A 16306-nucleotide genomic window follows, 5' to 3' on the forward strand; every position below is an offset into this window, starting at 1 on the left:
GCTGTAGCTTAGTCATCGCGCCAGCGCCGCACGGACCGCGCGCTGCGGGTGCGGATCTGGGGTCGCTGACGACCCTGCCGCCGCCGCGTGCTGTCAGCGATGATGGCGTGGAGCAGCGCCTGTCCGCACCTCCATCTCCTCACAGTCCACCGCACGTCTCGTCTCTGCACCGGCGCTGTGCCGCTTGCCTACCACCCGCCACCATGCTTGCGCTCAGCCATGTGCACCCGGCGAGTGCCAGCTCGGCGGTGCTCTTTGTGCCGCCGCACGTCCTCGGGCCCGCCGCCGGCCTCGTCTTCCTCGGCCACGCATCGCTCACGCTGCTGCGCCTCGAGGCCGGCCTGCCGTCGGTGTCGCTGGCGCTCGCCGCACGTCCGCTCTCGGTACGCCTCTCGCACTCGCTCGCTGCGCTGCTGGTGCACACCGATGCGCCCACGCCGCGCCTGCTTGTCGTGGGCCTTGAGCCGTCCGAGCACGACAGCACGCCGCGCCTCTCTGTGCGCCGGGCGCTGCTGCTCGATGCCTCTGGCATTGCCGCACGTCCGCCGCCAGAGATGGGCGCTGGCACACATCTCGCCGCGGCGGGCCCGAGCCGGACAGAGTGGGCCGCGGCGCACGCACAGGTCGGGAGCATGCGCATCTGTCGTGTGGCCGGCGACTTGAGCGATGCATGGAGCGCACGGTGAGTGCACGCGGTCTCAAGCTGTCTTCGACTGGTAGCGACCCTGGAGCAAAAGTACTGACTCCGGCCACAGGCTGCCGCACCCTCACATCCTCTCGCACCTTCTTCTGCCGACCGGCACGGATGAGGTGCCCCTTCTAGCTCTGCTGTCGATCTCATCGACGCCTTCTACGCTGCCCGGCCTGGGCCCGCAGTGCCTGCCTGTACTCTCCTTCCACACGCTCAACAGCTCGACGCAAAGCATCCCGCCGCTGCCGTGGTCGGCATCGCGCGCGACGGTCAGCCGACCACCTGCTGCGGCAGCCGCGCCCACAGAGCGCAAGGGCCCGGCCGCGCTTGGCCGCGTTCGCACCGCCGAGGAGCTGCAGGTGCTCGACTCAGCGTCCTCTATCGGGCTGGCACACGTGCCTCTCTCGCCTGCCGATGCCATCGGCGCGCACGCCCTGGGCGTCCTACCTGTGTCGCTGCGCGCGCTGCTGGTTGCCACCGAGCGCGCCATCCTTCTCGTTGGGCTGCCCGACGTCAGCGCAAAACCAGCCTCACCGGTCAAGCGGCGCAAAGCCAGCCGTGGTGCCGAGACGCACGAGGCTCAACTCGGCACGAGCCCCGAGCAGCAGGCCAACACAAACGGCAAGCGGCCTCACCGCCGCAGCTCTGCTGCTTCGACATCTGGCGTGGGCCAGCTCAGCGCACAGCCCGCACTCCTGCGCGTCGCACTGGATCGGCCTACGCTTGTCCGTGCCACTGTCATTCTCACCGCTGCAGACGGACAGGAGGTCTTCACAGCATCACAGCAGGCAGAGCAAGGCGAGGTCCGAGTGATGATCGGCACGCACGCCGGCTCGCTGCTTCTCCTGACCATCGCGGTCACGCGCGCGACGGCTTCCTCGACATGGCAGCCGAGATCTCTCGCGCTGCTGACGCTCGGCGACATTCCTGCGCCTGCCGGCTCCGATGCGCTGGCGTACGCTGGCGACGGCGTGCTCGCTGTCGCGTCTGCTGGTGGCGACTCGGTGCTCGTGCAGCTGCCTGCGTCGCTGCTGCGCCCAGACGGCGACGTGAAAGACGGCGAGCAGTCCTTGACGGTGCTGCACGAGATGCCCAATCTCGCTCCGATCTTGGACCTCGTCGTCGACACCCAGGGCGCGCAGTCGCGCGTCATCACCGCATCGGGCACAGGTCCGACCGGCTCGCTACGAGTCGTGACTCGTGGTGTCCAGTGCTCGACGCTCAGCAGCGTGTCAGCGCAAGACATCGAGCGAGTGTGGACAGCCAGAGGCCGCATCGTCCTCGCCGTCGGAGCCAAGGCACACGTGCTGCGACAGGAGGCTGGCAACATGTCGCCTGAAGCATGGCCAGTGCCCGACGCTGCGCCGCTCGCCGTGCAGACATTGCAGGACGGCGCGGTACTCTGGGCGAGTGCGGAGGGCGTCTTGCTTCTCTCGTCGGCTGGTCAGGAGCTCGCGCGCATGGCAGCGCCGGCCAAGACGCCGATCCTGCAAGCTGTCCTCGACGAGCACGGCCAGGTGCTGCTGGCGCTGGACGGTGGCAAGCTCTTGTGTCTGCAACGGTCGGGCAATGTCCTCGCCGAGCGTGGTCAGGCCCAAATGGACGCCGAGGTCTGCTCGCTCGACCTGCGTTCCTTCACATCTGAGCCGAGCACGCTCGCAGCTGTCGGTCTGTGGACACGCTCTGTGCGCCTTCTGTCACTGCCAACGCTCGCAGATGCCACACCAACCGCGCTGCTCGGCCCTCAAGACTCGCTTCCCCGATCTGTCCTTCTGCACGCGTTCACGCCAGCCGCGCCGCACCTTCTCGTCGCTCTCGGAAGCGGCAAGGTTGCGGTCCATCGTCTGGCGCTGCCTCACGCCGACTCGATCTCGAAGTCGATCGGAGTGCTGGAGTCTCGCGTCACGAGTGTCGGAACACTGCCGGCGCGTCTTGAGCCGTACGAAGCGGCGGGCAGCAACTCGAAGGCTGTGCTTGCCTGCTCCGACCGGCCAGCTGTCATCACGCTCTCCGGCTCGCAACTGACGGTCTCGCCTCTGCCGATGCACGACGTGCGCGACGCATCGTCCATGCCCGCATCCAGCAGCGAGCAGCGAGGCGTGGTGCTCCTCGTGCGGCCGGACACGCTCGATCTCGTGCAGCTGGGCGAGAGCCAGACACTCGACGTCAAGGCTGTGCCTCTGGGACGCGACAATCCCACCGCTCTGGCCCTGCATGCCTCTGCCTCACGCCGATCAATCGTCACCACGACGTGGCGCTTCCGGCCAGAGGGCACCGAGAGTCTTGAGCGTCCGCACGGCCATGTGCAGCTGCTCGACGCGGAGATGTTTGACGGTAAGTCTTGCTTGACGAGGCGTAGCGACCACGTTCTGACGAGCCCCCACAGTCTTGGACCGTGTGCAGCTGGACTGGGACGAGCGGCCGAACGCGATCGGCGTCTTCAAGTTCGAGGAGAGCAAGGACGCAATCATTGTGGTCGGCACGGGCTTCGCCATGCCCGACCGCAGCGAGACAACCGAGGGACGTCTCCTCGGCTACCGCGTCGCTCGCACGGCGGGCGGCCAGTCGAAGCTCGAGCAGGTGTTCGGGCAGCAAGTCCGCGGCAACGTCTTTGCGGTCGAATCCTGCGCTGGCGTGCTCGTCGCAGCCGTCAACGCCGAGGTGCTCACCTTCGCCGTCGACAAGAGCAAAGACGAGGAGAGCGCCTTCTCGCTGCGCCAAGTCGGCCAGTGGGGCTGTGCCTTCACCGCCGCGACGCTGTCTGCTCCGGATGCCAGCAACTCTCGTATTGTCGTCGGCGATGCGCTCCGCTCACTGGTCGTCTTGCGCGTCGAGTCGACGCCCACGATGCGCGGCGCGCTCGTCGAGGTGGCGCGTGACTGCGACCCTTACTGGACGACCGCCGGCGAGATCCTGGACGACGAGAAGCAGACCTTCATCGGCGCCGACATCGCCTTCAACGTGTACACGGTGCAGCGCAGCAAGCGCAGCCCCGAGGAGCGTGCGCGTGTCCAGCGCCTGCGCGACCGCGCTCGCGAGCAGGGCAGAGAAGTGCGCGAAGACGGCGGCGAGCAGGAGTGGAGCCACGTCATGGAGCGCGGCGCCGCCTGGCACTACGGCGACCTAATCAACCGCTTCCGACGCGGGTGAGTGCTCCCGCTGGTGTGTGCATGGCCGAAAGCTGACACGGCCATTCCAGATCCCTGGCTTCATCGCAACCGTCAGCGTCCGCTGGTGCCTTGAGTGTGACGCCTCGCATCGTCTTCGGCTCGGCTGCTGGTGCCATTGGAACGCTTGCATCGCTCGGCGAGCGCAGTGGCATCATCGCTGCAGAGATCGAGCGCAACTACTGTGCCGCGCTGCAGCGCGCGTCACCGAGCGCCATCCGGGCCGAGGACTGGCGCACGCTGCGCACCGAGCATCGCATTGCGCCGCCGACTGGCTTCGTCGACGGTGAGTCCGATGTTGTGCGCGAGGCATCCGGCCGCTGACACGCTTCCTGCTCAGGCGACCTGTTGGCGAGCTTCGCAGCGCTGTCTGCGTCTGAGCGTCATGGCATCCTCGCCGGAGACGACGAGATGCCCGCCGTCGCAGCCACTGCGCCCGAGGTCAATGCTCTGCTAGAGGAGCTGAGCCGCGCAGCATAGGTGCACATTCTCCCGATCCCCTCCTTCTCCATCCTCCATTCTGTATGATCACACACACACACGCAATCCCGTCGAGTCATGTTCTTGCCTGCCCAGGTGCGGTGCTGAGTGCCGCGTCGTGTGAACGCGCACGCCGTGCCGCGCGCGCCGCGACTTGCTTCTCACCACCACAAGCGGCCATGGCCGACGTCAAGATCAGGCTCGCGTTGTCATCGCAGGAGGATGCCGCCTTCATCCTTGCGGCGTTTGACTCCGCCCTGCCATTCCTCGCATCGATCGGGAGCGAGGCACAGTGGGGTAGCGTGCCGTGGGTTGCCCGTGCGAGGAGGCTGAGCACGACCGCTGACGCTGCGTCAACTGCAGCTTCAGCGCCAAGCCCGACGTAGTGGTCAGCATGACGAAGGACGTGCAGCGGTCAGGAGACGTCTCGGCTCAACATCAAGGCGGCAGGCTTCCGCTGCCCGCGGGCTGGACAAGAATCTTCATCTCGCTTTCGGCCAGCGGCACGCGGACCGGCGCGCTCTGCCTCATCGCGGAGCCGCCCAGCTACGTCGCGTCGCTGCTGCCTGAGGGTCATCAGTCGCTCTTCATGAAGTTCCTCATCACTGATCGGAGGACGGGCGTCGAGGCGCAAGGCGCTGGCGCTGCTCTGATCGCCCGTGCCATGCAAGAAGCCCGCGACTGCGGCGCAGACTCGCTTTACTCCGATTGCTGGGAGGGCAATGGCGGCCGGCTGGTGCGGTGCGTGCCGACGTCGTCCCCATCTACCTTCTAGACACTGACGCATCGCCGCAGCTTCTACGAACAGCAGGGCTTCACCGCCGGCGCGGCATTTCGCGTGGACGGCAAGCACGGCCCCGGTCTGCCGTGGCAGGGGCGTGTGCTGTGCAAGCAGGTGCGCTGAGCAAGCGGAGGTGAAGAATGATACATTGCGCAGCCTCATGCGATGGTGACGTTGAGAATCTTGATGTCCTCGCGTGGCCGGTCCGACTTGTCGCAGCGCACGTTCTCGATGGCGTGCACCACGTCCAGGCCCGCGACGCAGCGCCCAAAGACGGTGTGCTTGTTGTCCAGCCACGGCGTCGGCACGGTGGTGATGAAGAATTGACTGCCTGCGGATTGGGAGTGCGTCAGCAGAAGCACATGGCAGCGGCCAGCACTGCGACGCACCGTTGGTGTTCGGGCCTGCATTGGCCATGCTCAACGTGTACGGGCGGTCGTGCCGCAGCTCCTTCTTGAACTCGTCCTCAAACTCCCGTCCCCACAGACTCTCGCCGCCCGTGCCGTCGCCGAGCGGGTCGCCCGTCTGCAGCATGAACTTGGGAATGACGCGGTGGAAGAGCACGTTGTCGTAGTAGCCCTTGCGTGCCAGGCCCACAAAGTTCTCCACGGTCTTAGACACCTGGTCCGCAAAGAGCCGCAGGTGGATGTCGCCCATCGTGGTGTGCAGCACGGCTGTCGAGGCCACCTTTGACCGCAGCTTGGCGCCGGGCGCCGCCGAGGCGATAGTCTGCTCCTCACGCGTTGGCTTCTCGTTGAAGACATCGCGCTCGGCTCCATTGCGTGACCGCGGATCGCTGTGAAGCAGGAAGTGTCAGACAGGCATGCGTCGCTATGGCTAGCGAGAGGACTGACCTTTCTGGCTCCTGCTTGGTAAACAGGTAGAATCGTGCGCGCTTGTAGGCAGTGCAGAAGAGTGTCGGATCGAGCGTGTCCTTCTCTTGCGCCAGCGGGTTCTCGGACGCGGCAAGAGCCTGCAGGAGAAAGGTCAGCGGCATCACGCGAGCAGCAAGACTGGCACGCACGATGCTCTTGACTGTCCGCTTTGCGGCGCCCTGGAAGATCGACACGTTGAGGAAGCGGATTGTCTCGTCCTTGCCGAGAAGCATTGCGACCTTGTTGGTCACGATGTTCAGGACTGCAGCGCGGCACGTCAGCATTGGGTTTCGCCCGCTCCGCCGCAGGACGCACCTTTGATGCCGAGCATGCTGCCGTACAGCAGGAAGTTGCCGCTCTCGTCGAAGACGGCGTTGGCCGTCATGGCGCCGCCGGCACTGCGCACCGCGTCGCCCACCGCACCGTCGGCACTCGCGTCAATGTCGCGCTCGAGCGCCAGCCGCCGCCCAAACTCCATGTCGTCGAGCTTCGTCGCGGCTGCGCCGTTGCTCTGCATCTCCTGGATGCTCTTCAGCGACTCGTCGTACTTGCGCAGCAGCTTGCCCGTCGCGAAGTTGAAGACGCGGATCTGCCGATCTGATGGCGACGTCGTGTTGAAGCGCTGGTAGTCCGGCGAGAAGGTCAAAGTCGCCGGCACCGACTTCGACTAGGGGGCAGCTGTGAGCGCTGGCCAGCGCAGGAAGAGCTGGCGCGTCTCACCTTCTTGAAGTCGAAGAGGTCTGTCTGACTCTTGTACTCCCATAGACCGTTGCCCTTCGGCAGCTCGTACGGCTCCCGCGGGCTCCAGTACTCGACCATGCCCGAGATGTCGGCCGACACGATCGTGTCATACACCTGGTTGTACTGCGGCGACAGTCAGGCAGGGACAGACGAAGCGCAACCGCGGCAGCACTCACGGCCAGCAGATGCACAGGCGCGCGGTGCACCGAGTCGACTACCGCCGTCGGCGTGCCGTCGCCCCGCCCGTCGTAGAAGCGGATGACGTTCGAGCCCTCCTCTGCACTGTGCCCCGCGTCAGTCTAGCGGCAATGGCTGCAGACGGCAGCACTCACATGGCCAGCACCGAGCCCGCCCGGCCGCCCTTGTGCACCCATGCACATGCCCTTGGCGTGTAGCCCAGCGTGAGCATGTTGATGAGGTCTGCGCACGAAGGTCAGCATGAGGCTGCACAGCGAGGGCCAGCGTCGCTCCTGCAGGCCTCCACCAGCTGCTTCCTGCCTCCACACGCATGCTCACCGAAGTTGGCCACATCAAACACCTTTGCGCTGCCGTCCTTGCCCACACTGGCATACAGCGCGCCATCTGCGCTGCACGCCACGGCCGTGATGGGCGCCGTGTGCGCCTTGTAGTGCTTGACAAACTCGATGCCGACCTCCTGCTTCTTCCAGAACTTGACGTGCCCGTCGGCCGAGGCGGTAACGAGAAAGTGCGAGTGCGGCGTGAGGGTGACGAAGCTAAGCGTGTCGCGGTGCATGAGCGACTTGTAGTAGCGCGAGGCGTCGGGCAGGCCGGCGAGGTAGAGGGCCTCGTACGGCAGCGTGCGGCGCCGCTTGCGCGCGGAGGCCGCGCCGGCGGCGGGCGCAGCGTCGTCGGCATCGACAGCGACGACGACGCCGGGCGCACGCTCGGGCGAGGCGGAGCGCGACGGCGAGCGCGACGACGGCGACGCCGAGGCAGAGGCAGCACGCTTGCCCATGTGTGCTGCGATGGGGTGAGGTGTGGAGGAAGGAAGGCAGACGCACGCGGCGCGCGCAGGCGACGCTCGCGCCACGGCCAAGAAGATCCGGCGCGCGCCGCCGCGCGCGCGGCAGCCTTACAGCAGCCACGGCACGTCGCGCGGCGTGCCTTACGACCACATGCACCACCGCTCGGCACACCTGCTCGCACACTCTATCGCATCCACAAATACATATCACGCGCCACAGCCCATCGTCACGCCCACGTAGGGGCCCTTGTGGTCATCGCGGTCGTACTGATAGAACTGCGCGGCGGGCATCAGCTGAACGCCGCCGTCAGGCGAGGCGAGCGCAGGCGCTCACATGCACGCTGTTCGAGCACTTGTCGTTCTGCGGCAGCAGAGGTCAGCCAGTGCTGCGCTGCACGCCCGATCATGCGCACCTCCTGGCCGCCGCAGTCGACGCCGTAGTTGCCGCTGTCGTCTAGCCACACCTGTGGGGCGCCAGTGAGCGGGCAGGCTAAGGGAAAAGCACGCCCGGGCGCACCTCGCCGGACGGCGCCTGGTAGCCGAAGCTCTTGCCGGGCAGGTGCGGGATGGGGTCGCGGTCTGTGGAGCCGTCGGTTTCAGCGCAGCGAGACCGTAAGTGAGCAGCACGCACAGTGCGAGAGATGGCGTTGCGCCGGCAGGATAGCGTCGATGCCGTCTGCGAATGCGTCTGTGCGCGGTGAGGGTGCCTCAGCTCAGCTGCAGCGAGCGCTCAGACCGGGCCTCACCGTTGCCGGAGCGCGGCAGTCCGAAGAGCACCGTGTCGATCTCTGCGCCCGTCTCGTGCCGCAAGTAAGCAGCATCGAGCAACGAGATGCTGGCGCCGAGCGAGTGGCCCGTCACGAGCACGCGGCTGCCAGGGTAGGTGAGCAGTGCCGCGCGCACCTGCGCCAGGACGGCGTCGGCCGTGTCGAGCCAGGCGTCCTGGAAGCCGCCCGAGACGCTGGCGTCGCTGCCGAGGAAGTCGAGCCGCGTATCGCGCGCGTCGCGGATGAAGTCGCCGTCGTTGAGCAGCGAGAAGAGCGAGGAGGTGTTGGTGCCCTGGCAGCGTCGTCAGTGCGGGCGCTGCCTAGCTTGCTGCGCTTCTCACCTGGTGTGCCACGACGATGCCGCGGCTCGGCGAGCGCGCTACGTACACGCGCTGCGTCTTCCGTCCGTCGCCGGTGAGCCACAGCACCTGGCCGTCGTCGCCGACTTTTGAGCCGACGGCGAGGTTGGTGCAGTACGCATCGCGCGAGAAGCCGGCGGGGGCCGCGTAGATCTCCAGCGTTGCTGCTGACGCCGCAGTCGGCGCCGGGCTGTCGCGCTGCAGCAGTGGCGCCGCCAGGGCCAGCGGCACGAGCGCCAGGAGGAGCAGCTGCATCTCGCAGAATGGAGGTGAGACAACGTGTTGCGAGGCTCCTCTCGCAAACAGGAGATGCTGTGCTGCGGATGCCCCGCTTTTGGGCACGATCCAGGCACGCTGCGGGGGTTGCCCCTGTGTGCTGTCGGTGCGACTTATATCGGCATCGGCCTGGCCCAGCCGTGGTCGTGCGCCTTGACCTTCAGCGGTTGGAGCTGGCAGGTCCGGAGGGCAGGAAGGCCCTCGCGCCTTAACAGCAGCAAAACCGGCCTCGGGCTTCGTCAAATCGAATGCTCGTGGATGGCGACGTACTCACGCTGCCCTACAGGCGCCGTGGCCTCGGAGTCTGCGCGGCCTTGCGACTTGCGGATGTGAATGAGCTGCGAGTCCTTGCAATCTGCCGCAGCATGTGAAGCACGATGCTCGACACCAGCGAGGGCATGCTCTCGCCCTACAGCAGGCATGCTCGGAGGCATGCGCTGCCCACCTCGGCCAGGGGATGGCATGGCACGGCGCTAAGCCTGGCGGGAGCACATCCGCGGCTCTCGTGGCGTGTTCCCACGAGGTCTGCGCAGCCACGCCGCATGACGCTCGCTGCGCGCTGCGCACGCCACGGCGAGGCGTGACGCCGCCTGCTGCTTGCCTTCCCTCCTCCACCAGCTCACGCACTCCACCGCCGCACACCATGGCCATCGACGCCAAGAAGCCCACGCTGCCCGCCGACGGCGCGCCGCCCACCGACGAGCCGGCGCCGTCGTACGAGGCCACCATGGCCGCCTCGGCGCCGCCACAAGGCCACGCATCCTCCTCCTCGAGCGCCGCACCCGGCCACACGCTGCCGCACGCGCCCATCGGCTACGGCAGCGTGCCGTACGCCGCCTCTCACACGGCACGCATCATCATCATGCCGCCCGGCGCCGTGCCTGGCCGCGGCCCCGCCGGCGGCCTCGTCGCCAGCGGGCCGCCGCGCCGCCAGCCGCGCGCCGGCCGCCGCTTCCTCGCCGCCTTCTTCTGGGCGCTCCTCATCTGGATCCTGCTCAACCTCGTCGCCGCCGCCATCGTCGACGCCGCCGAGCGCGCACAGCGCGACCACCGCAGCCACGGCAAGCACGGCGCGCACAGTCAGGTGCTGCTGCTGCGCGTAGGCCAGGGCGCCAAGGAGTGGTGGTCCGGCCAGCGATAGGGCCCTGCGCCCCCGCAGTCTCTTCAGCGCTGCTACAGCCGCTCCCTGCCGCTGCCGTCTTGCGCCACGCGCCTGAGCGCGCGCGCCTCGGTCAGCGTCTGTGTAGATCAGTGTCGGCTCCGCCACCCGATCGCTCGCGCCACTCGGCTTGCGAACGCCGCACTCGCCACACCTTGACGCTAGAGTCCCTTCACTCGCTCGTCCTCGACTCGCACACACTGGTCCGCAACAAGCTCGCTGCCAGCTCCTACGCCTCGCCGATCTGTCCTCTTTCTCACGCTCCGCAGCCCATGTACACATACCCGCGCCCGTCATGCCATAGAGTGGCCTGTCGCGCCTCACTGAGGCCTGCAGCCCTGCAGAGAGCCCCGCGAGTTGGCCGAACTCAGCTGGATGAAGGCATTGCAGCGCTTCGAGTGCCCTCTCGTCTGTGACTAGCGCGCGCGAGCACTCGGCAACCGGGCACCTCTGTCCCAGCAGGCAGGCCGCAGCGTCGCACCTGCCAGCCTTGCCGAGCGCCACCGCGCCCAGCGGCAGGAACCTGCGACGTCGGGCATCGTCTGGCTGTTCCGAGCACTGGCGGCCTGCGATTCTGCGCCTGAGGTGGAGGGGCACCTCCCCGGCTTCGGACTCTAGTAGACTAGAGTCCTTGGTCCGCCACGGACTGGCCAGGTGATGCATGCTCGGACCGGTCGCACTCTGCACGCGGGAGTCAGCTCCCAGCGCCGTCGCCGTGAGCGTGAAGAGCACGCGACGTGGTCTTGAGCGCATTGCCAGCACAGAGTCGAGTGACGAGCGCTGAGCGAGTGGGAGCCTGCTTCTGGTGCTGGGCCTGTCCCTGCGCTCTGGGTTGCGCCCTGCAGGAGTGCGGGGGCGGCGCTACGCGACGCGCCAGCCCCTGCAGCAACGGCGGGCGCGCGGCGCTGATGCCGAGCGGCCGCCGGCGCCGTGGGCGAGCCGGCGGCGCTGCGGCGTTCATGTGTTGCGCTCGCTGATGCTGCGTCTGCGCCCGTGGCGTGCCGGCGCACCGTGCGAGGGCGAGGGATGCTTGTGAGGACGCCGTGCCGCTGCGGCTCAGGGTCCGGCCTCGGCACCGGCACGCTGCCCTCTCTCCACATGGAGCGCGCCCCTGAGCACCGCGCTAGAGCAGGCACTCCTTCAAAAAGAGAGCAACGCCGTGCTCTCACCCCGTCTCTTCTCTCCTCCATCTTCATTCGCCTCGCCGCCCGCTCCGGCTGTCGCAGTCTCGCCGCCTGGGTTCCCTTGCTCCTGCCCATGCCTGCATCCTGACTCCTGCGCCACCATGCCGTACGGCCTGCTGCCCGACGGCGCCTCGCCCATCGTGCCGGACCTCGCGTCGCTGTCGCTGGCGGGCACAAATGCGACGCTGGCGCTGCTGCTGCTGCAGCTGCTCATCATCATCGCGCTCTGCACGGCGCTCGGCCATGCCTTTCAGGCCGCCGGGCAGCCGCGCGTCGCCGGCGAGCTGCTGGCCGGCGTGTGTCTCGGGCCAACGGTGCTCGGCAGTGAGTGTGGGCGGCGGGCAGAAGCCCGGGTGTAGCGACGCGCCCGTCCCCACTGGCTCACATTCGGGCCGCAGACATTCCTGGCTTCACGGAGAACATCTTGCCGTCCGAGGCTAAGGGCATGCTCACGCTCATGTCCAACATCGGGCTCGTGTGGTTCCTGCTGCTCGTCGGCCTCGAGACGGACACGGATCTGATTGCCAAGGTGCGTGGGCTGCCCTGCGCTGCAGCACCGTATGACGCTCATGCCGTGCGCAGTACGCCAAGGAGGTGGCGCTCGTGGCGCTGCCGGGCATGGCTGTGCCGTTCGGCATCTCCGCCGGGCTCGCCAAGCTGCTGTACGACATTGAGACGGACGGCAGCGTGCAGTTCTCCACCTTCTTCCTCTTCGTGGGCACGACGATGGCCGTGACGAGCCTGAGCGTGCTGTCGCGCGTGCTGGCCGAGCTGCGCCTGCTCTCGACGACGCTCGGCAGCGTCGCCATTGCTGCGGGCGCCTGCAACGACACCATCGGCGTGAGTCGTGCAAACAGGCCAGTCGTGGCACCGTCAAGCTCACGCTGCGCAGTACATCTTGCTTGCCCTGGCTTCTGCGCTTGCCGGCGGAGGAAAGCAGATCAACGCGCTCTATCAGGTGCGCCATGTCGGGTGCTCTCGCAGCGTGGAGCTGACCCCTCGCAGCTGCTGGTCGGCCTGGCGCTGGCGCTGGTGCTGTGGTTCGCCGTGCGGCCGCTAGTCTTTCTATGGATCAGGCACTCCACATTCGACCTGCACGGCCCGACGCACGGGCCGGAGAACCGTGTGCCGACGGGGATGCTTGTGTTTGTGCTTGTCGGCTCTCTGGCATCCAGCTGTGAGTGCTGTCACTTCGAGAGACAGGGACCGCACTGACCACGCGGCGCAGTCGTCACCGTCATTGCCGGGCTGCACCCGATCCTTGGCGCACTGCTCTTTGGCATCTGCGTGCCGCACGGCGCCCTGGCTGTGCGCGTCACCGAGTCGATCGAGACGATCACGGTGGGCGTGCTGCTGCCGCTCTACTTTGCGCTCGCGGCGGGCAGCGTCAACCTCAAGCTGCTGGACAATGGCACGACGTGGGGCCTGACGATTCTGCTCGTCGTGTGCACCTTTGTCAGCAAGTTTGCCAGCACGACACTCGCGACCAAAGTCGCCGGGTTCACCTGGCGCGAGTCCATGGTGCGTGCCGGAGAGAGTGCTTGCTGCGAGCGAAGCTGACATGTCCGTGCGTGCAGTTTGTGGCGTCGCTCATGGTGCGTGGCCTGACACAGCCGTATCCGCCTCGGCTGACTCTCGCCACGCAGCAATCCAAGGGCATCATCGAGCTCGTCATTCTCAACGTCGGCCTCGGCCTCGGCGTCATCTCCGACCGCGTGTACGCCATGCTCTTCGTCTCGTTCATCTGCACAGTGAGTGAGGCGGAGGCCCGTGGTGCTGCGACGCTGACACCCGGCCAGACGCTGCTCGTACGCCCGCTCTCGCGGTTCATCTATCTCAGCGGCGGCCGCCATGCTGGCGCCGAGGGAGATGACGACGAAGGCAGCATCAACGAGAAGATGCGCGACGAGCCCAGCATCGCGCTGCCCCGGCCCGCCGACTTTCCCATCGTCGCCGCGGTCACGTCGCCCAGCGCGGCTGTCGAGAGCCTGCTAGGCCTGGTGGGCGTGCTAGGCTGCGCAGCTCAAGACGGACAGGCGCTGGTCACCCTCGACCTGGTCCGCCTGCTGCCGACGGAGCACACGACTGCCAACATTCTGCGGCAGGTGCTCGCCGCGGACACGCAGCACGGTGACCAGATGCTCGACGCGCTGAAGCACTGTGCGGAGCTGCAGGGCGTGCACACCAGCTCCTCCTTGTCGGCGCAGCGGCGCATCGCGCACGAGACGCAACACGAGCGTCCGACTTACGCCATCAAGGATGTGTTCACGGTCGCCAACAACGAGATGCTCCCGACGCTGACGCGCTCGCTCGAGCGTGCGCATGCCCGTCTCGGCCTCGACGCCGAAGTCACCTCGGAGCTCGGGCGCGGGCTTACGCTCATGTCGTGGGCCGGACGTGGCCTCGACGAGGAAGGCTCGCGGGCGCAGGCCGAGGCCAACCACCTGCCCGTCCGCATGCTTCGCGATATGCACAATGCGTGCGGCGTGCTGCTCGGCAGTCACCGGCTGGGCGCACACATCTCTCGCGAGGTTCGCGCCGCCGCCGAGGACGTTCTCGCCATGCCCGCGTCGCAGCAGCCGCGGATCGTTGTTGCCTTCTTCGGAGGCCGAGACGACCGCGCTGCCGTGCAGCTGGCGCGGCGCATGGCTGCCGCAGGACGAGCTCAGGCCGTCGTCGTGCACATGCGCAGCGGAGAAGACCCGGCCGACGAGGTCGGGGCCGAGCCACCGCAGGCACCGCAAGCGCCGCACGCCGAGGCTGCGCTGGCAGAGGACTTCGAGCACGACACAGTCAACCTGCGCACCGTGTATCAGGCCGCGGCACAGCGCCAAGACGTGAGTGGCCGTGCCAGCCGGCCGGTGCTTGTGCTAACGCATGCCCATCAGGTCCGCTTTCTCTTTGCGCAAGGCGCTCCCGAGGCTCCGGCGCAGCCTTGCGACGTGCCCGACCGGCCTCTGACGCACAGCACAGATGGGCTCACATTTGTCACGCTGCCGGCCTCGCCGTGCGTCGTGCGCGACACTCTTGCATTTGCGGCTCCCTTGCTGGACCAGTCTCGCGGCGATCTGCTCCTCGTCGGGCACGGCAAGCTTGCGCAGCGCACACGCGCCTTTCGCGAGGAGACGGACGCACTGGTGCTCGCTGCACCGCGCACGGAGCAGCGCGGCGAGCTGCGCCGCATCGGAAGGGCGCTGGGCGCCGCGACCGAGGCCGCGCTTGCAGCTGGCGTCAGGACGCATGTCCTCGTTGTGCAGGCACGGCGGGAGTAGATGAATAGATGCTGTCATGGAGCGTAGAGCCCTTCTTGCTGTCATGAGGCGATAACCGAGTGGCAGCTCGCAACGTCGGCAGGTTTCACCGCCGAATCGTCCACTCCTCCTCGCGCTTCTCCGTGCCGCGGACCGGCTCGCCTTGCTCGTTGAGCATCCAGATGTCGCGCTCGACAATGCGTGCCGTCGGCGCCTCGAGCTCACTTGACGCACGACGCACAAGCAGCACCGTGCTCACTCGCGTGCCGTACCACTCGTCGCCGCCCTTGGTGAGATCCTTCGACGGCAGCCGCGTAGGTGGGATGCTGATGGACGAGCGCATCGACGTGCGGTCGAGTGGCGTCGGCTCTGCCGGGCTGGGGAGGCTGTCAGACGGGCGGCGTGAGGTGGCGCCCTGGTCGGACAGCCGCTATCACAAATGACCATCTCCTGCCGTTTTCCCGCAAGTACTCACCTCAAGACCTTCCAGCATCCGTCGATCAGCGCCTCTTCTCCCTCCGCCCCCTCGAGCGCGCGCGAGAAGGCTGCGCGTCCGGCCTCGACCTTTGGCCACGGCTCGAGCAGCGTCGAGTTGCTGAGGCCGAATGTCTCTGCCTCGACGCGGTGCGACGGCTTGACCGCCCGGTTGCTGACGTACCACACTGTGGCCGGCGTCTCGGGCGCGGCGGCGTCGCCTAGCAGCACGCTGAAGCCGGCGTACTCGCCGGGGCGCACGCCGGTCGCATGAGCCGCGACGCTGGCGTCACTGGCGAGCCAGTCGCTGACGAGCTCGCCGCGCGACCGCACCGTCGTGCCTGCCGCCGACGCCGGCTCCGTGAAGTTCGTCAGCACGCCCCAGCGGCCGCTGCGCGTGATGCCGAGCCATGTGCCGCCGGCGCTGAGGTCGCGCCCGGCCACGAACGGCTCGCGCGCCCCGTCCTGCCACGCCAGCGCCGCCGTCGGACGCCCGAGGAACTCGTCGCGGTTCGAGGCGACGACGAGCGAGTAGCGCGGCGAGGAGGTGCAGACGAAGACGATGCACATGCTGGCCTAGCGGACGCGCGTCGGGGAGAAGGGGCCGGTGCCGTGACGGGCGGGATGTGGAGGTGAGGACGCAACATGCAACGCGCGCCTTCACGTGTTGCAGACTGAACACTACAGACTCAGACTCCGAGACTCTAGACTTGGAAGATTTGACTTGCCTGAGCCTGCTGCTGCCTGCTCCTCCCAGCCAGGCTACCAGCCATGGTAATGAGCAGAGCAAGCTGAGTGTCTCCTGCTTGATAAGTGAGACAAGCATGTGCATGGATGCATCTGCCTGCTCATGCCACTAGGGTGTTGCATGCATGCCAGAACAAGGGCGCAAGCTGCTAGGCAGAATGCCTGGTTGCAGAGAAGCGGCCAGCATTGTGTCACAGTGCTGACCCAGTGCAGGCAGTTGAGCACAGCAGTGCACAGAGGCAGCCAGCGTGTGGGCTGCAGACTGCAGCAAACATGCAGCTGCTAGGCAGTGCTGCATGTGCACAGAGAGCTACTCTAGCTGTGGGTTGCACAGTGTGGGCAGCATCAGCTGGGCTCAGAGGAGGCCTA

The 16306-nt window shown here is 67.2% G+C and overlaps 7 protein-coding genes across 7 annotated transcripts; 4 read left to right on the plus strand and 3 right to left on the minus strand.

Annotated features, from left to right (window-relative positions):
* Window positions 1-134: 134 nt before the first annotated feature.
* On the plus strand, window positions 135-4419 carry FA09DRAFT_359037 (hypothetical protein). Its single transcript, XM_025745045.1, has 5 exons — window positions 135-682; window positions 756-3025; window positions 3078-3837; window positions 3891-4144; window positions 4199-4419. Exons 1-5 carry the CDS (start codon window positions 204-206, stop codon window positions 4336-4338), a joined length of 3903 nt encoding a protein of 1300 aa, XP_025599888.1. The 5' UTR covers window positions 135-203; the 3' UTR covers window positions 4339-4419.
* Window positions 4420-4505: 86 nt separating this feature from the next.
* Window positions 4506-5275, plus strand: FA09DRAFT_328413 (hypothetical protein). The gene is made up of 3 exons (XM_025741762.1): window positions 4506-4645; window positions 4702-5079; window positions 5134-5275. Exons 1-3 carry the CDS (start codon window positions 4518-4520, stop codon window positions 5240-5242), a joined length of 615 nt encoding a protein of 204 aa, XP_025599889.1. The 5' UTR covers window positions 4506-4517; the 3' UTR covers window positions 5243-5275.
* Window positions 5248-7718, minus strand: FA09DRAFT_328415 (peptidyl-prolyl cis-trans isomerase cyp15). Its single transcript, XM_025741763.1, has 9 exons — window positions 7252-7718; window positions 7068-7155; window positions 6912-7017; window positions 6715-6858; window positions 6310-6661; window positions 6144-6256; window positions 5974-6092; window positions 5509-5915; window positions 5248-5450 (listed from the first exon to the last, which is right to left on the minus strand). The coding sequence occupies exons 1-9, from the start codon at window positions 7709-7711 to the stop codon at window positions 5278-5280; spliced, it is 1962 nt and encodes a 653-aa protein (XP_025599890.1). The 5' UTR covers window positions 7712-7718; the 3' UTR covers window positions 5248-5277.
* Window positions 7719-7901: 183 nt separating this feature from the next.
* FA09DRAFT_328417 (alpha/beta-hydrolase) lies at window positions 7902-9578 on the minus strand. Its single transcript, XM_025741764.1, has 7 exons — window positions 8829-9578; window positions 8467-8779; window positions 8352-8408; window positions 8238-8299; window positions 8134-8184; window positions 8055-8081; window positions 7902-7996 (listed from the first exon to the last, which is right to left on the minus strand). Exons 1-7 carry the CDS (start codon window positions 9099-9101, stop codon window positions 7928-7930), a joined length of 852 nt encoding a protein of 283 aa, XP_025599891.1. The 5' UTR covers window positions 9102-9578; the 3' UTR covers window positions 7902-7927.
* A 187-nt stretch (window positions 9579-9765) lies between these two features.
* Window positions 9766-10263, plus strand: FA09DRAFT_337128 (hypothetical protein; the record flags this gene model as incomplete). The annotated part of the gene is made up of 1 exon (XM_025743972.1): window positions 9766-10263. One exon carries the CDS (start codon window positions 9766-9768, stop codon window positions 10261-10263), a length of 498 nt encoding a protein of 165 aa, XP_025599892.1.
* Window positions 10264-11470: 1207 nt separating this feature from the next.
* Window positions 11471-15025, plus strand: FA09DRAFT_328418 (hypothetical protein). Its single transcript, XM_025741765.1, has 10 exons — window positions 11471-11789; window positions 11864-11994; window positions 12048-12305; window positions 12358-12423; window positions 12471-12642; window positions 12694-12986; window positions 13043-13060; window positions 13112-13216; window positions 13265-14302; window positions 14354-15025. The coding sequence occupies exons 1-10, from the start codon at window positions 11567-11569 to the stop codon at window positions 14735-14737; spliced, it is 2688 nt and encodes an 895-aa protein (XP_025599893.1). The 5' UTR covers window positions 11471-11566; the 3' UTR covers window positions 14738-15025.
* On the minus strand, window positions 14355-15815 carry FA09DRAFT_328419 (DUF833-domain-containing protein). Its single transcript, XM_025741766.1, has 2 exons — window positions 15192-15815; window positions 14355-15093 (listed from the first exon to the last, which is right to left on the minus strand). Exons 1-2 carry the CDS (start codon window positions 15758-15760, stop codon window positions 14823-14825), a joined length of 840 nt encoding a protein of 279 aa, XP_025599894.1. The 5' UTR covers window positions 15761-15815; the 3' UTR covers window positions 14355-14822.
* Between the last annotated feature and the right edge of the window lie 491 nt (window positions 15816-16306).

This window comes from Tilletiopsis washingtonensis (assembly GCF_003144115.1).
Source record: "Tilletiopsis washingtonensis strain MCA 4186 unplaced genomic scaffold FA09scaffold_5, whole genome shotgun sequence".
Classification (NCBI taxonomy): Eukaryota; Fungi; Basidiomycota; class Exobasidiomycetes; order Entylomatales; genus Tilletiopsis; species Tilletiopsis washingtonensis.

Bases quoted from the DNA above. Each gene is read 5' to 3' on its own strand.
- FA09DRAFT_359037 (XM_025745045.1), top strand. From the start codon at position 204: ATGCTTGCGCTCAGCCATGTGCACCCGGCGAGTGCCAGCTCGGCGGTG. The intron at 3,026-3,077 runs GTAAGTCTTGCT...GAGCCCCCACAG, and splicing joins CGACGCGGAGATGTTTGACG to TCTTGGACCGTGTGCAGCTG. The intron at 3,838-3,890 runs GTGAGTGCTCCC...CGGCCATTCCAG, and splicing joins ATCAACCGCTTCCGACGCGG to ATCCCTGGCTTCATCGCAAC.
- FA09DRAFT_328413 (XM_025741762.1), top strand. From the start codon at position 4,518: ATGGCCGACGTCAAGATCAGGCTCGCGTTGTCATCGCAGGAGGATGCC. The intron at 4,646-4,701 runs GTGGGTTGCCCG...CGTCAACTGCAG, and splicing joins GCACAGTGGGGTAGCGTGCC to CTTCAGCGCCAAGCCCGACG. The intron at 5,080-5,133 runs GTGCGTGCCGAC...GCATCGCCGCAG, and splicing joins AATGGCGGCCGGCTGGTGCG to CTTCTACGAACAGCAGGGCT.
- FA09DRAFT_328415 (XM_025741763.1), bottom strand. From the start codon at position 7,711: ATGGGCAAGCGTGCTGCCTCTGCCTCGGCGTCGCCGTCGTCGCGCTCG. The intron at 6,093-6,143 runs GTGCGTGCCAGT...TTTCTCCTGCAG, and splicing joins AGCGGACAGTCAAGAGCATC to GCTCTTGCCGCGTCCGAGAA. The intron at 5,916-5,973 runs GTCAGTCCTCTC...CCTGCTTCACAG, and splicing joins ACCAAGCAGGAGCCAGAAAG to CGATCCGCGGTCACGCAATG.
- FA09DRAFT_328417 (XM_025741764.1), bottom strand. From the start codon at position 9,101: ATGCAGCTGCTCCTCCTGGCGCTCGTGCCGCTGGCCCTGGCGGCGCCA. The intron at 8,082-8,133 runs GTGCGCATGATC...CTGCTGCCGCAG, and splicing joins TCGACTGCGGCGGCCAGGAG to AACGACAAGTGCTCGAACAG. The intron at 7,997-8,054 runs GTGAGCGCCTGC...CCCGCCGCGCAG, and splicing joins AGTGCTCGAACAGCGTGCAT to TTCTATCAGTACGACCGCGA.
- FA09DRAFT_328418 (XM_025741765.1), top strand. From the start codon at position 11,567: ATGCCGTACGGCCTGCTGCCCGACGGCGCCTCGCCCATCGTGCCGGAC. The intron at 11,995-12,047 runs GTGCGTGGGCTG...TGCCGTGCGCAG, and splicing joins ACACGGATCTGATTGCCAAG to TACGCCAAGGAGGTGGCGCT. The intron at 13,217-13,264 runs GTGAGTGAGGCG...ACACCCGGCCAG, and splicing joins TCGTCTCGTTCATCTGCACA to ACGCTGCTCGTACGCCCGCT.
- FA09DRAFT_328419 (XM_025741766.1), bottom strand. From the start codon at position 15,760: ATGTGCATCGTCTTCGTCTGCACCTCCTCGCCGCGCTACTCGCTCGTC. The intron at 15,094-15,191 runs GTGAGTACTTGC...CAGCCTCCCCAG, and splicing joins GGATGCTGGAAGGTCTTGAG to CCCGGCAGAGCCGACGCCAC.